The sequence below is a fragment of the Girardinichthys multiradiatus genome, chromosome 8 (genome assembly GCF_021462225.1).
Source record: "Girardinichthys multiradiatus isolate DD_20200921_A chromosome 8, DD_fGirMul_XY1, whole genome shotgun sequence".
Lineage (NCBI taxonomy): Eukaryota > Metazoa > Chordata > Actinopteri > Cyprinodontiformes > Goodeidae > Girardinichthys > Girardinichthys multiradiatus.
Window position 1 is genome coordinate 5,236,452 of NC_061801.1, and position 17,949 is coordinate 5,254,400.

General features: G+C 41.6%; 1 protein-coding gene across 1 annotated transcript; it reads right to left on the reverse strand.

Annotated features, from left to right (window-relative positions):
* Positions 1-2,480: 2,480 nt before the first annotated feature.
* reep5 (receptor accessory protein 5) lies at positions 2,481-9,346 on the reverse strand. The gene is made up of 5 exons (XM_047371694.1): positions 9,139-9,346; positions 8,792-8,885; positions 4,910-5,048; positions 4,649-4,817; positions 2,481-2,766 (listed from the first exon to the last, which is right to left on the reverse strand). The coding sequence occupies exons 1-5, from the start codon at positions 9,254-9,256 to the stop codon at positions 2,717-2,719; spliced, it is 570 nt and encodes a 189-aa protein (XP_047227650.1). The 5' UTR covers positions 9,257-9,346; the 3' UTR covers positions 2,481-2,716.
* Between the last annotated feature and the right edge of the window lie 8,603 nt (positions 9,347-17,949).

The window sequence follows — 17,949 nt, forward strand, 5'->3', positions numbered from 1 at the left end:
TCCGTGGGTTAACAGCTCCAAGCTTACATACTGTTCCACCAGTCAGCCTATGATACAGTGGTTTAATGCTGCATGTTTTTCTTATCCCATCATTCTGGGTCATAAGACAAAATTATTTGCCTTCGAGGGAGGGTGACAATCACATGCTTTTTTTTCCACAGCGGAGAGGGTCCATTACCTCAGTGAGGTGGCATATAACCCGGGTAGAAGTAGTGAAGAGTGGTGAAGAGGAGGTTTCATTTTAAATGGAGACCAAATCAAGGAGGTGTCACCTTAAATCAGGATGATCACATTTATGATGTTCCTAAACACTGACACCATTCAATCCTGTAATAAACCACTTGAGATCACCTACTGGTTGATGCACAGCTTGGTCTGTATTATATTCAATAGATTTTTTTATCATGCTGATTATTCATTCAAACCAACACTTTTATCACACTTTTATCTTGGGCCTCCAGTTAGACTTGTTAGTGACCTGTGACATGCTCGAAACGGGCGTTGGTCGCTCTCACTGCTGGATCCTACCAATGCTTGCTGTCCCTGGTGGCAGCATCTTGATTAAAGGCAGGGGAAAGGAACATATCACAGCAGTCCTACATTCAGGGGTATCTGACCCTGGTCTTCAGGGCCCACTATCCTGAATGTGTGAGTTGTTTCCCTGCTGCCACACAACTGATTAAAATGAAATGGCAATTTACAGGCTTCTACAGCATGTAATGCCATGTAGGGGAGGAAATGCAATCATTTTAATCAATATTGCTGGAGCAGGGAACCATCTTAAAAATGAAGGACAATGAAGGACACCGGGTCCTGAGGATCAGGGTTGGAGACAAATATCTGAATATTTTACAGCCAGAAACTCTAAAAATCCTGAATGTATTAAGCATAAATATATCACAATTCTGTATAAGATTATTTTCCTCCGAGAGCCTGAAACATGGGTGTTGGTTAATAGTTCTCACTAAATTTCCCTTAGGTTTGATGACAAGTTTGTAGAGTACCCTGAAATTGTACTCAAGTAAGAGTAGCACTACTTCAGCATATGGTGCAGTACAACTACTCCTAAAAGTAGTTTTTCTTTTAAAGTTACTTAGGTAAAAATAACTGGTTATTACCCATCTCTGGGTATGATAAGCGTGTGTGTGTGTGTGCATGGTTGTTTATCCGGTGTGTCTCTGTGTTGGCCTGTGATGGACCACCACTCTGTGATAAAAGATGAACATCTCATCACACACGTTAGGATCTCAGCCTCCATAACAAGAAAAACGCTTTGTTGGCTCTATTATCGAAGTGCAGATAGACCACTGACTGATTATGGATAGGAAAGTTAGACTTTCAGCTGCTTCCATTCACTGCTGCAATGTTTTATACAATCACTGCAATACTCAAAGTAAACACCATAATATTTGTGAGCAGAATAAACATGATGAGGATTGGAGTAGAAATTACAACATCTATCTGAATCACGCCAGATATCCATTTGTATTTATGGAAACTTTTGTCACAAGCTGTTTTTCACCGATCGATCTGTTAGGTCTCCAAGCTACTACTCAGACATTTCAACCAGACTTCCTCCTCCTCACTGGACAAATCATGTAAATCTCCTGAACTTACATTCATGCTGGAGACTCTGCTATCACTGCTTTAAACTTGTATTATGCTTCGATACCTGCGCTTTGTGTTCTGTAGGTAACATTATCACTTCTCAGCAACTTCTGACTGCTATGTTTATGCATAACAGTTATACGAACTCTTGGCAATTGGTCTAAAAGACACCGTGTGGGAGCTGGATGGTAGCCTTGCAGCAAGAAGAACCTGGGTTCAAATCGCACCCTGCATGTTCTGCCTATTCATGCATGGGATCTCTCTGGCTTCCTCCCAGTGTCCAAAAACATGACTGTTTAGTAAACTGGTCTCTCCTAATTTCCCCTTAGGTATGAGTGTGTGTGCATGGCCTGTGAGGGACTGGCGAGCTGTCCAGGGTGTACGCTGCTTCTTGCCCAGTAACCACCAGAAAAGACATCAGCCCCACGACCCTACAAGAACAAGCAGGTATAGACAATAGATGGATGGATGAACACCAAGTGGTCTTGGGCCTAAATAAATGTCAGTTACCAGAAGTCTTTCTGTAGTAATAATGCAGAATAACTTAAATTAAAAAAACTGGAATAAATTTAAAGAGTAAATTTCACTATTTTTTTATTCTTGTGGCACTAAGCCTTTAAAGTGGACAGCCTTGCGATGAGGTGGAGAGAGGGGGAAGACATGCAGGAAAGGTCTCACCGAGTCGTGACTTAAACCCGGAACATCTGCGTGTAGGACTGGGTCGAGCATTTTGCTGCCACGCCACACCCCAACGTCTGTTAGTTGTTTAACTTTTTGTGATGCAATTATTCTGCATGTCTGCAAATATTTGTTAATTTGTTACTAATTATTTTACCTTAGGCCCAGAAAAGTCTGAAGAATGAGAAAACAACTTAGGTTTATCTGTTTTATTTGGTTGATGAAGCATACACTAATGAGAACATCATACAGGCAAACAGGTATAAGAAAAGCTTTATTTGATGCATGAGATACGAGGAATAAATGAAACACATCCAGCATGAAGCTCAACCTAACAGACTAGTTTGAAATGACCTAAAAACACTTAAAGCCCGTTTTGTTTCTGCATCACGGTCATATCCAGAGCTGACTGTGTGTGAAGGCATCACTCTTAGGAGCTTTTCTTCTCCTCAAAGATGATGTTTGCTGTGGCTTTCTTAGCTGTGGAGAAAACGTAAAAAAATATAATTTAACAACTTGCAGTTCTCATCAGTGGAATCTGTTGGCAATGATTTTCAGCTCCATGCAAACATTGAGCAACAACTTTACTTCGCTCCATTTTAGATATCTGTAATTTATCTGTAAATTTACACATTTACAGGTTAAATTGTCTGCTTATTTTCTAACCCACAAAGCCCAAATAAACATTTCTGACTGAAACATTTACAGAATATGGAACAAATTGTGATGTAGCATTTCCTAAGTGAATATTATACAATGGGGAACAGGTCCTGTATGGCTTCATCAGAAGCTCTAAAGCAGAACACCAGCCCTAAAGGATTGTTGGTGACGTCTTGATTAGAAGATCCATTTTATAAAGTTGAAACCAGATATTTACTTATAATGTCTAAAGGAACAGAACCTTTTCTTTTTGATTAATCTAAGTCATAGCAATTTATTTCCAGATTTAGGTCAGTCAGGATTAACAAAGTTGTCTATCTGCTAGAAATGGCAGAATAATGAGAGAATGTTTTTTTTTTCTTCAAAGTCTGAGGTTAACATCCACTAAGATTACTATGTCTTCAAATTAATTAGGAAAGCCCCGATGTAAAGATCATAATGTCAAAGGCTTTTTGATTCACAGCATCTGAATTAAATAGAGGCACACCTGTACTTTAATTTAAAAGCTGCTTCACACGTCACTGGGTCCCCGTCTAACAGGACCAGCCAGAGGCAGAGTACTGCAAGTACAGCCTAAAGTTGGACCGATCTCACAGTTGGCTACAGAAGTCAGCTTATTAGTAAATAGACTCCATCCATGTGGAATCTAATCGTAGTATAAATCCAGCTGTTCTGAGAAGGCCCCAGAGAACTTTAGAGAACAAACAGCATCATGAAAATGAAGGAACATAACATAGTGAGGAGAGAGTGGAGAAGCTTAGAGCAAGGTTAGGGTATAAACCAGTACCCCAAGCTTAGAACATCTCACAGAGCTCTGTTCCATCCATCTGAAGATAGAAAAAGCGTTGCACAACTGCACATCTATGACACGTGTCTACGAGACCCAAGGTAACTCTATAGGAGCTTCAGAGATTCACAACTCAGGTGGGATAATTTTTTGACAGTCAAGCACTCCACAAATCTGGCCTTTATGGAAGAGTGGCAATAAGGAGCTAGCGCTTTAAGAAGGGGACATGGCAAATATGTAGAAGAAGATGACACAAACTGAACTTTTTGCCTACTTGGAAATGCTGCTCTTGGCAGAAAACCAGCATACATCATCCCCAATGTGAAATACTGTAGTAGCAGCATCATGCTATGGGGATTATTTATTTTATTATTATTATGTTTTTTTTCTCAGAAAGGACAAGGAAGCTGGTCAGAATTGATGGGGAGATGTATGGAGCTTAATACAAGACATTCCTAGAAGACAACCCGGTCTCAAAAGATCTGAGACTGGACCGGAGTTTCACCCTACCAGGAAAACAACCCTAGACATACAGCCAGAGCTACAATGAGATGGTTTACATCCAGGTATATTTGTGTGTTCAAATGGCCTAGCCCGAAATCCAGTTGAGAAATTCTGGAAACATTTTAAAATATACTGCATGTTTCTTCACTTCACAATTATGCACCACTTTCCGTCGGTCTGTCACATAAAATCCCAGTAAAACACACTTGTGGCCAGTCAATCCTAAACTAGCATAATAAGATCTAAGCTTTTGATGATGTCACAGAAGGTGGTCTTCATAGAGTAATTTAGAAATTTTGACGCAGAAGAACTCTGAAGAAGAAAATACTGGCCAAGAGGAACAGTAAGAAAAAAGAGGAGCCAAAAGTTTCCTTTAAGGTGAAACAAACAGCAATAATATTCTATACATACCCTCATCTTTGAATTTGTCAGCTGCCTCTGACGCTTTGTCCTTGATGTTTTTCACTGCATCATCAATCTTGGCCTCATTCTTGAGAAACACCGGTCGGACGACCCGTAGGTAGATCAGGATCGACCCATTAGAAGGAGTAGGAGCCATGCACCACACCAGGAAGGCACACTGGGAATGAAGACAAAGATTGTCTAATCAACCAGTAGATGGGATGTCTAGATGGTAACTAAAAGACAAATGAACAGGAGGTAATGAATCACCTTTCCAATATAGTAGAAAGGGAACCAGGAGAGGAAGATGTCAGCAAAGAACTCTGCCACACTGAAGAGTCCATACACCACCCAGTAGGTCAGCCATTTTGTATCATCCTCTTTTGTGGCACTTTCAATTGCCTTAATCCTGGCAAGAGATATGAACAAGGTATTCCTGAGGTCAAAATAATCTCACACCTTAATTCAGTTTTATTCTCCTTTTTTACATCAATAAACAGATTTGCATAAATTGACACTGATCTGTTTAGGCATGGGGGGGGGGGGGGGGCGCAACTTTATGCCTCCCCTGTCAGATTGGATGGAGAGCATCTGTGATCATCACTTTTCAAATTTTGTCATAAATTCTAGTAGGTCCACTCTTTTACTGGGACACACATGAACATGCTTTGATCTGATCCATTCAGTTGTAGCTGGAAGGTGAGCCTCCACCTCAGTCTCAGGTCCTCTGCAACCTTCTCTCTATTTTTAGCTCCATCCATCTTCCCACCAAGTCTGACAAGCGTCCCTGTCCGTCCTGAAGAAAAGCATCCCCACAGCATGATGCTGTCCCTGCTGTATTTCATTGTTGAACAGGTGTGTTCAGGTTTACTTGTTGAAGTGGTTTTCTACCACACACTGTCAGTTTAGCTAGATCTCAATGTGCTGGCAGGTTTGCAGTTGTTGATTACAAAGGCAGGGCACAGTTACTGAACAACAAAATATATTGAAGGTTGTGGTTATAACATGACAAAATGTGCAAAAGTTTGAGAGTAGTTTTGCAAAGCACTACACTGAATAAAATGAGCTAACCAAAGCATTCACATTTGCATAAAGGAAAGAATATGATGTTTGTATGAAGTGACTAAAATAGGATAACGACACAAAACCTAATTTGGTTCTGGTTGGCCAGAACTTGTATGACTGGTGGAGCCTGTGCCCTTTCTACTCAGTAAGGTGCAGTAATTAAACCTCATTTAATGAACCTTAGTCAGGGTGTCTCAGTAACAAGTAACTACAGGTCCACATCTCACCTAATATTTAAGGCAAAGATCAATGAAAGTTTAACAAATTCCTACCAAAAAATGTTTTTTTTCAAATATTCCAGTGGGTTTTTCTCAACCACATCACAGTATTTGTCACAGAGGAAGCTTACATCCATTCATTATCAGCATAAATGTGTTAATCTTAGGCTATTAATGAGTGAGTTATTGCAATTTATTTGCCATATATATTAAAACAATCGTAAAACAAAAGGACTGTGAGGAGAACTAAGGCAGAGGCAGTGGCCGAAGATGTCCTTGCTAACTATAAACCCCTCCCATTCAGAATACAGACAGACACATCAAATAAGGGCAACAGGAAGATGTTTCTCCTTGCAGTTTAATATTTAGTCCAGAATTTGGGGTCACCAACAAAATGCTTGTTTTCATGGAGAATGCAAATGAGTTCTTGGCTCTCATAGAGCGGTCGCCTGTCAAATGTGGTTCATTATCATCTGTTTAAGCAACAACATTTAGTGAAACTCAAAGAGTTTTGTAGGTTTTATCATGAGTTCCAGGAAGTTTTACATGTCAGAACCAGGTGGCTCTACCTTAACCAGCCATCACATGGCTAATGCAAACCTGGACTGCAATGAAGTCTTACGTCCTCAGCCAGGGGGATGAGCGTCCCGAACAACTTCGAGCTCTGTTAAAGCTCACTGAGGACTCAAGTGAGGAAGACGGAGACAATGTGGAGGTTCACCTTCTCATCTGGAATAATATCCTCTATGTCTTTGAGGACGTTGTACAGATCTGGAGAGTGATGAAACCACATGCGTTGGGCTATCATCTCGTCACCATCTCATTATCCATGATGGATAACGAGATGGTGACGAGATTACCATTTTTATAGCTACTTGGCTAAAGTGAAGCTGCAGCGTCTCCTCCATATGATGCAGACATGACAGGAGCAGATTTCACTGCATTTCTCAACACAGCAGTGTGAAATGTTAAGAAACGGTTGAACCTTTCCAAAGACAACTGGCTGTTCTCACTGTAAGCTCCGTCTCTACACCAGGGGCGTCAACCTCCAGTCCTATAGGGCCGATGACCTTTCAACTTTTTGATGTGTCCCAAGTCCGACACACCTCAATCAAAGGACTGATTCATCTCTTCATGCACTCAAGTTCTACAGAGTCCTGCTAATGACCGAAATATGGCATTCAGTTGTGTTGACAGGGAGATACATCTAAAAGTGGACTGAGTATGAAATCTATGTTCCACACCGTGGCACCTGGACCTTCAGTGACATTGAGGGGGTGACCACCAAGCTCAACCTCACCCCTAAAGTCAATATGAATGAACTTTATGAGGATGCTTCACAGCAAGACCCATTCTGAAGAAGCACGAAGAAGATGCTGAAGATGACTGGAAGTCCAGAAGCAGACCTGCACAACATGCCAACTATCATCAGCCTCATCCTCAGCATCCTGGCCACCACTGGATATGTGGAAAGAAGATTTTCCAGAACGGAAAATGGAGTGACTGGAGAAACATGTGCTCCATGTAGCTCTTGAGGAGTGAGCTCTTGATCCCTTTCAACTTTGAGCATATTTGTTCAGAGTTTTACAACACCACTTAGAAAGACAAGTTACTCACTGCTGCAACAAATAACACGAGGTACGTTTAAAAGAAGAAGTAACTCAATGAGGAAGAGAGGGAGATCTGTTGACTGTTTGAATCTGGTCTACTCCACAGACGAGAGAAACAACAGTTTCTGATGAAGCAATGACCGTTGGGGGAAGGATTAATGTTTTGCACCTTTTTAAGTTTGAATAAACAGGTAAAGTTGTTCACAAGTGTTTTTTGTTATCGTTTTTCCTTTTTCAGTAAAAATGTCCCCAGGGTTCATTAAGAGTCCATAAAGCAGTTCTGCACCTTAAAAGTTACATTAAAATCCCGAATGATTAGTTCAGATTTTAAAAGTTTATTATTGCACAATCCACAAAAACAGATCAGGTTTAGGTGCTAGAGCTTTGGTCAAACTGGGATCACTGTGCAATAACTAGGCTGTGTGTATATGGCATGTTGCTATACATTTCTCATTGTTAACTAGGGTTTAGGGCAGAAACAATTAATCGGATTAATCGTGACAATTCGATTACTGAAATAATGGTCAACTAATTTAGTAGTTGAATAATCATTAACTGGAGAATACAGACTCTAAAACATGCCATTCTCTGAAAGAACAACCCACTCAGAGCAGTAAGTGAGCCAAAACTGTACATAAAATATATACATTTTGTATTTAAGATGAAAAACATTCTTTGCCTGTAAATATGCTCTAACCAGAACACCTCAGATAGCAGAGCTTTAGCTGCACCTGGTTCAGGTTCCATAAAATATCTCCTATTAAGCATATTTTGCCATCTGATTATTAATCAATTATTTAAAATAGTCAACAGATTAATCAATTAGCAAAATAGTGGTTAGTTGCAGCCCTACTAGGGATGCATGTAAGGCTTGTAGCCTAATTTTACACTTTATATACAAAAATGTGTCATAATAAAGTATCTATTGCTAATAAAACATTTTAAGCTTAATGTTTGACTAACTGCTTTCTTGATTACCCCATGAGCCTCGGCTACTGAAAGCTGGCAACCCTGGTCTGTGGCAGTTCTTAGAAACCCCACCTTAGAAAACTATAGACATAAAAACTAATATTTCAACATTCTTTAGTCATAAGCGTATTGATTATGTGAATAACGGGCTCAGATAGGAGCCAATACTCTAGAAATGATCTAGAAATAGCATGATGACGTATGGTAGTGACAATATCTAATAAGGGCTGGGTGTGTTTACACAAGGAGGGGCTGCTGGGCAGAACAGTCGTAGAAAATCAAACCCTTACGATATGTAGGCTGGATAAAGAAATCCGATGAGGTTACACAGCAGGGAGGCTCCGTAACCAATGACGAGGTAAACTGCGACCACAGCTATGACTCCTGGAAGGAAAGAAAGACATCACACCACGTTGCGTTACGCTTTTGACGTTCCTTTCCACAAAATTATCACTACGCAGTTGGACACATTCTGTTTCACTAGTCTCGTTACAGTAACCATTGTCTTTATCTAAATACAAGAGGAGTAATTAACTACGTCACTAGATCGTCACTAAAGGGAAAAGCGTTGAATCTGCGATGACATTTCGTTTCCGTCTTGTCTTTTTCCTCCATGCCTGCATCCCTAAACACTCACCAACAGCGATGTACGTCCTGTTTACTCCAGTTTTGGCTTCGATCTTCGCTAGACCATCTGTCATAAGGTTCTTCTCATGAAGGAATTTTTCAAATCTCTCCTTGAGACCCTGCACCATGGCTGCGCTTCCTTCTTCGGCGATGCGGATGAATTAGGAAATGATCGTTGATGGTGGCGCCACACCCCTGTAACCCAACCCTCAGTGATGGGGACGGGCCTGTGCGTTTAATTAGACAGCGTGTCAGACACCTGCCTCCGGCCTGGGCCTTCAGCATAAAAGCACCGGTGGTTGAAGGCGAACCCCACTGAGATGTCATCCACGCAACAATTCATAACAACAACCATCTTTTTTAAGGCGCTATAGAACGCAAACACGTCCAGTAGCTAAATGTCTAATCCAGTACAATCCACTTTAGATCAAATCCATTTTATTCAATCAAATTCATTCTAATACAGTACAATACCACTTCACTATTTCCATGTTTTGATTTGATACAGCTTTATCCCAAAAGGAATTAAATTAATTTCCCTATTACGATTTTGATAATGACAAAGTAAAATAAAATGTATTAAATACTAAACAAACTATCACGTTGCCATGGCAGTCAGTGTCTCCACTGCTCATCATTCAGATGTTCTCTAATTTAACTGGAGTCCAATTCAGTTGGCTGTACATGAATTGGACTGGAACACACTTGTCTATATCAGATTTCACAGCTGACAGCTATTAGAAAAGAAAACAAGAGACCGGATTGTGTCAAATCTGGGAAAGGATAAACAAAGTGTGGCTTTACTAAGCATCCAAAGAACTTTGGACTCTTTTATTAGAAAGAGATGGAAATTTGGCTCCACCAAGACACTCCCCAGATCTGTCTGCTCAACACCGAGTCATTAGTGAAGAAGACTGTCGGTCAGAGAGGCGACCAAGAAGCCAGATGTCAGGTTTTCCTTTGTGGAAACTGGAGAATGACCTTGAACAAGGGTCTGCAACCTGCAGCAGAGCCTGTGGCCCTTTGTACCTTACACTATTGCTTTTAATAACGCAACAGAATGAAAATGAAAGTACCAATAATATAGTTTTAGATCTATTTTTCTTGTTATTGTGTTTGAAACTATGTGCTTTTTTTACATCATTCATTAACATCCCATAGAAGAAAATGTTTCCATCCATTTTTAGGTTTTTCTTTATTTGAAACCTAAAAATAGAAATAAAATGGTTGTCATCGTATTCTGCTTCATCCGAAACCGGGTCGTGGGGGCAGCAGACTCAGTAGAGACACCCAGACCGGTAGGAGCCCAAGGCCAGCCGAGAGACATAGTCCCTCCAGCGTGTCCCGGGCCGTCCCCTGGGCCTCCTCCCTGTGGGACATGCCTGGAACACCTCCCGAGGAAGGCGTCCAGGAGGCATCCGATACAGATGCCCGAGCCACCTCAGCTTACTCCTCTCAAAATGGAGGAACAGTGGCTCTACTCCAGGTTCCTCCCAGATGGCCGAACTCCTCACTAAGGGAGTGTCTCTAAGGTAGTTTCTAATGGAGTGCCCAGCCACCCTACAAAGGAAGCTTACTTTAGCTGCTTGTATCCGAGATCTCGCTCTTTTGTTCATGAACCAAAGTTCATGCCCATAGGTGAGGCTAAGAACATAGACCGACCAGTAAATCTAGAGCTTTGCTTTTTGGCTGAGCTCTCTCTTCACCACAACGGACCGGCACAGTGTCCTCATTACTGGAACAACCGCACCAATCCATCTGTCGATCTCCCGCTCCATTCTTCCTCATTCGTGAACAAGACCCCGAGATACTTGAACTCCTCTACTTGAGGCAGGAACTCCCCTCCAACCTGAAGAGGACAAGCCACCCTTTTCTGGTTGAGAACCATGGCCTCGGACTTGGAGGAGCTGATCCTCATCCCAGCTGCTTCACACTCGGCTGCAAACCACCCCAGTGCGTGCTGTAGGTCTTGGCTAGAGGGGGCCAGCAGGATCGTGTCATCTTCCAAAAAAGAGTTGAAATCCACTGGTCCCCAAACCAGATCCCCTCCAGCCCTTGGCTGCACCTAGAAATCCTGTCCATAAAAGTTATGAACAGGATTGGTGACAAAGGGCAGACCTGCCGGAGTCCAACATGCACCGGGAACAGGTCCTACTTAGTGCCGGCAATGCGGACCAAACTCCCGCTCTGCTTGTACAGAGACCGGATGGCTCCTAATTAAGGGCCCCCGACTCCTTACTCCTGGAGCGTCCCCCACAGGGCACTATGAGGGACACGGTCGAATGCTTTCTTCTGGTCCACAAAACACATGTTGGGCAAACTCCCATGAACCCTCAAGCACTCTGTAGAGGGTGTAGAGCTAGTCCAGTGTTCCACGGCCAGGACAAAAACCATACTGCTCCTTCTGAAGCCGAGGTTTGACTGGTCTCTCCTCTCTAATACCCTGGCACAGGCCTTATCAGGGAGGCTGAAGAGTGTGATCCCCCTGTAGTTAGAACACACACCTTATGACCACCACCCCAGTCTGCGAGTCCAGAGGCACAGTCCCCGACCGCCACGCATTGTTGAAGAGGCATCTCAGCCACGACAGCCCTACAACATTCAGAGACTTGAGGTACTCGGGGTGGCTCTCATCCACCCGCAGAAGCATTGGTGACTTCAGCCTGAGTGATGAAAGAGGCCAACTCCAACTCCCTAGTTTCTGCTTCCACCACGGAAGGCGTGTGTTAGAGATAAAAAGCTGATAATTACAGACAAGTGTATGAATAAGGCACAGATGAACCAAGTAAGTTTGACTTGCAAGGGAGAGACAGTCCTCTGCAGAACAGTGACTTCCTTCTCACAAAGGAAGAAGTTCTTGCCCCAGCCTTTTATTTACAACTCACATTCTTACGAGTAAAAAGCGGAAATCGGTTCAGCCAATTCTTACAGAGATTTCAACTTAGAAGAGTGGTCATTCCCATATATGTTATAAGCTTGTCATGTCCAGGGATTGATCCACTCCAGACCACATTCCTTAACTTTCCACAAACCCTTTGTCCACACTAAAACCAATCACATGAATCATCTTGACTATAGTAGAACTTGAAACATAACCCTTGTTTAAACTAAACAATGATAATTCTTTATAAATTTTTCCAACAATTCCCTCCTCTTTATTATTGATTAGTTTAATAACAAATTCATGTATACACTTCCAAAAGCTTTAAGCATACACCTCAATAAACAATAAACTATTGTTAAGTTTAGTGACTTCTCCTCCAAAGTGTCATCATAGTTCTGGTCCTCGTCAAGAAGTTGGTAATCCTGGGACAACTTTGTATCAACAATTCCTCCAACCATCCTTAATATCATTGCTCTGATACAGGGAATAACACACAGAGTAAAAAAGGCAAACAACAATAACACAGCGATGACAGGGGTCATAATTTTCAAAAGTAGTTGCCACCACGGTCCAGAAGTAAGTCACAAAGAAAGGCTTCCTCGGCCGGGATGGACATCCTGCTGCAAACCCCTTTTAATTTCATTTAATTGGCATATAGCATCGCTCAGATGCCCCCCCACCCGAGGCCATCAGCAGGTCCAAAACCATCCTGTTCTGCAACACCACGGTTCGAAGAGCTGTGACTTCTGTTGATAGTCCTGTAAGAGCTTGTGGTTGCATTACCAAACAGTCCCAGTCAGTGATCTATAGTTTCTAATCTAAGCATGTTCCTACTCCCAACCATGGGAATAAACTTAGCAAAATCTTATTTCCTGTTGATCTATGCTTAAATTCGTCAGGAACATCTGATCCCCACACACCGTCATGTGGCTTCACACGGATGACTTCCCTCTTACTCCTATTCAGGGAAGGTTGAACTGAAATGACATAAGTGTGATCAGTGACATAAACAGGTGCACAAACACCACTCCAACTTAGAGGCAACTGCAAATAAATGGCAGTTCCACACATCCAGTGAAATCCATCTATTGCACAAGTGCCTTTTAGATCATGGACATTTCCCCCTGGTCCAGCTGGTGTAAAGAATAATAGTAAGTCGTGTTACAGATGCGCATTGGAATAGTCCCCACTGGGATGGAACCCACGACACAATGAGAAAAATAGGAACCTGCAAGAAGCTCCACATAATTGGACACAGGAGTTGTAACATTAAACTGTTTAAACTCTGTAACATCACAGTTGTAAAAAGTTACATTACCCTTTACCACGCGGAAACTGGTACTGGCACCAGAAACGCTGTTTCTTATAAAACACTCATCCCTTGGTGCTGGTACTGGTCTAGCTGTTAACCTGGGCTGGTTGGAAGAGATAGGAAGTGCAGTACATACAATAAACAGAAATGTTTCTGGACTTGGTTACAATTTTTCATATTGGTACCAGCTGTATGTCTCAAACAAGTAGTTTATATCTTGTATAATCATTCCATGGAAATCTTCATGTATCCACCTCTTTAATTTAGGTCAATAGGTCAAATTATCAGGCAGCATGGGATAAATTTTCACTGTTACGCTGATGTTACTCAGCTTTACTTATCCATAAATCCTGATGAGCCCAACCAGTTAGATAGACTACAAGCATGTCTTGAAGATATAAAAACTTGGATGACTTAAAATGTTTTCCTTCTAAATTCAGACAAGACAGAAGTTGTCGTCTTTGGACCGGAGTCTTTAAAAAAGAAAATGCTTAGTCAATCACTTAACCTGGATGGCATTAAATTGACCTCCGGTAATAAAGTAAAAAACCTTGGTGTTATTTTTGACCAGGACATGTCATTTAAATCCTATATTAAACAGGTTTCTAGGATTTCCTTCTTTTACCTCCGGAACATTGCCAAAATTAGAAATATCCTATCCAGGAGTGACGCTGAAAAACTAGTCCATGCATTTGTTATTTCAAGGCTGGACTATTGTAATTCTTTACTATCAGGATGTCCACAAAATGCAGTTAAAAGCCGTCAGCGGATTCAAATTGCTGCAGCAAGAGTTCTGATGAAAATTAAGAGAGGTCATATTTCTCCTATTTTAGCTTCGCTTCATTGGCTCCCTGTTAAATTTAGAATAGAATTTAAAATTCTCCTCCTCACATATGAAGCCCTTAATGATCTAGCTCCATCATACATCAGAGATCTGATGGTTCCATATGTATATGTTCCTAACAGAGCACTTCGTTCTCAGACTGCAGGTTTACTGGTGGTTCCTAGAGTCTAGAAGTAGAATGGGAGGCAGATCCTTTAGTTATCAGGCTCCTCTCCTGTGGAACCAGCTCCCAGCTTTAGTCTGTGAGGCAGACACCCTATCTACATTTAAGGCTAGGCTTAAAACTTTCCTTTTTGATAAAGCTTATAGTTAGAGTGGCTTAGGTTATCAGGGAGGGAGCCTTCCTCCCTACCTGTTGGTTGGAGTAAGCGGGAGTCAGGTTTAGCCTAAACCGGCTCAGTTATGGTTGAGGTGCAAACACACCCTCCATTTCTGCTACCTGTGTGACCCCTTCTCTTTTCCGATGGTTGTGATCAGTCTGACAGAGAGAGGTATCCCAATCCTTGTGGTTTTTAGTATAACTATGACCATCAGTGGGACCCTTTGTGGGGTTCCTTGAGACGACATTGTTGTAAATATGCGCCGTTTAACTAAATAATCTGAACTGAAACTATCTGTGTAGTTATGCTGCTATAGGCTTTGGCTGCTGGAGGACATAACGACCACTTTCACCCTCTTCGCTACATTCTCACACTACTCTCCAATTTTGCATTATTTTCTGTTATTTCAGCTTTTAACTTTGTTCTCTCTATTCTCTTCCTAGAAGCTACACCTGGCCTGGCTCTGTGTCTACCTGTGACACCTTTCTGGAGAGGGGAATCGTCCGAGCTTCTGCTGGCAACAATTTAATGCTCACCCTCTACCGATGATCCACATAGTCCTGTCTTTTAGTGTTTAACCCTTTCTCTCTCCTAGACATGGCGATTGAGTGAGCTTAACTGTAACAAACTCTATGTGCTCTCTTTCAGACTCTAACGTTGAAAACTGGCTCAGAGTTTATCTGTTCTTTCTTTCTAGGTGAAACGACTAAAGGAGCTACATCCATTAACATTTACTTTTCCTTCCCCTTTTTGTGTCTCTGCTCTGTTCTCTCAAACCCCCAATCAGTCGTGGCAGATGGCCGCTCACACTGAGCCTGGTTCTGCTGGAGGTTTCTTCCTGTTAAAAGGGAGTTTTTCCTCTCTGCTGTCGCTACATGCATGCTCAGTATGAGGGATTGCTGCAAAGTCAATGCCAGTGACTGTCCACTGTCTCTACATGCTCATCCGGGAGGAGGGAATGCTGCAAGTCACTGACTGGATGCAATCTGCTGGGTTTCCTTAGATAGAAAAATGTTTTATCCAATTTGAATAAAAAGCTAACTCCGACTGCACTGTTCAATGGTTAGGATTAATTGGAATGTATGTACCTGACTGTTGTGAAGTGCCTTGAGACAACATGTGCTGTGAATTGGCGCTAAATAAATAAAACTGAATTGAATTGAATTGAATTTCTGGAGATTATGAAATTTTGGAAATGTCTGGCATATCATTAACACAATAAGGACACACATGAAAAACAAAATTAAATGTTTCAACAACATATTTCCTTTAGATTTACCTATCAGTCTCTCTCTCACCCCTAAAGGCTAGGAAAGATCGTTTGTTTCTTCACTGACATTGAGACGAAGCCTCCTCTAGATGGCAACAACCCCTTTGTAGTCAGGCTTCATCATTTCCAGCATGAGTGGAAAGACTGACAGGCTCACCTCTTATAGTGTACTTTGTATAAGTAGCCCCCTCTTGGATTTTCACAGCGGTAGGAGTTGTCAATAACACTTGGAATGGACCCTCCCACTTTGGATCAGACCACATTTTCTTCTTAATGGTCTTAATCAGCACCCATTTATGAATCTCAGGTAAAGCATTTGCCTGGAGGGCATTTTTTAACTGTCATTGAGGCCATCCAGTTTAATTCCCTGTTTTCTCCGCCTAGTATTTTTGCTACCGGGGAGCTGGTTATTAAATTTGGGGATCCCTCTCTCATAGTTTGTGAAGTCAGAAAAACTGATGGTTAATATGGTGTTGCCTCTTCAGTTATTTGTCCCACTGGCGCTGAGGATTCAGGCACTATGGCAGCTGCAGCAGCAGGCTGGGGTTGTAGCTGCCTGCCCCTCCCCCTTACTACACAAGTGTCATTATCTTCTTGTCTGGCAACTGCTATATAAATCTCCTTAAACTTTTTATCGTTTCCTGGCTTTCTTTTATGGGCTTCAGCAGGCCAATTTTTATTTATTTTTTGGTCCAATTCTTGGCTGGGTTTTTTCCTTTTCCAACATTTGTCTTTCTGTTGTAATCTCTGTACCAAATGGGTACAAGCAGGAACCGAAAGATGTCCTTTAAAATCATAATCTTTCTGCCATTTAGCAAGATTTTTTACTGTATCTGGATCTTTTGATTGCATAAACTTTACATCTCCTTCTAACGGGGGCTGCTTCCGGACGCAGTTCCCCATTTTAAGTTTTTTATTTTAATTATTTTTTCTATTACAAACTATTGTTTAGAACTGAGTTCTACTTCTATTAATTTATATTAGCGCTACTTATTTGATTCTCTTTGATTTATTATATATGCTTTTATCCTATTCACTCTAGTTTATTATTATTCAGACTCCACTCTTTATATATATAACAGAGGTGCATTTATTATACATATCTTGTACCATCAAATCAAACAGAATTCCTCAACGGGCCCCCACCATCTCCCAGAAAACAGGCTTCTAGATCAAAACCTAGTTTTGATCCGGATTTCCGCTTTGAGTTCTAATCTCGGAGAATGCAGGAGTTTTAGACTGAGATTTGATGGCACCTAATATCCAAATCATAATTCCTTAGGGCACCTCTCAGCTGTCAACAACTTTATGTTAACACCAGCAAGTGTTGTCTCACTGAGAGTGCCGTATGATTCTCCAAGACACACACACACACACATGCACCAACACACAATCACTTATAGGCCTAAATCACCTAGACTAGGTTTTCTGTTTTTGACGCGCTTTTCTTTTTAAACTCTGAATTTTTCCCATGGAGTTGGTTTGCTTTTGAATCTTCTTAAGGGAAATTACAAGTACCTCTAAACTCAAAAACTCCTATTTATTCTTATTTTTCTATAGAGTTGGTTTCCCCTAAGGAGATTAGGGGAAATTACGAGTACCTCTAAACTCAAAACTCCTATTTATTCTTATTTTTCTAATATACTTAGTTGGTTCCGTCTTACCTGTGCGTTCGTTCACACTGTCTGTCGAAACGCGTTGATCCACCTTCCCGGTGCCCCTCGGCTGATTCGGCGGTTACCAACACAGTGCAGGATTTTTGTTGCACAGACTGGAACCCCACACGCAGCGCTGGGCCCCGGGCGGCAGATTTCTAGCGCTCCGGCTCGAGGGACCAAATAAATGTTAGAGTTAAAAAGCTGATAATTACAGACAAGTGTATGAAAAAGGCACAGATGAACCAAGTAAGTTTGACGTGCAAGGGAGAGACAGTACCTGCAGAACATTGACTTCCTTCTCACAAAGGAAGATGTCCTTGCACCTGCCTTTTATTTACAACTCACATTCTTACACGTAAAAAGCAGGAATCGGTTCAGCCAATTCTTACAGAGATTTCAACTTAGAAGTGTGGTCATTCCCATATATGTTATAAGCTTGTCATGTCCAGGGATTGATCCACTCCAGACCACATTCCTTAACTTTCCACAAACCCTTTGTCCACACTAAAACCAATCACAGGAATCATCTTCAC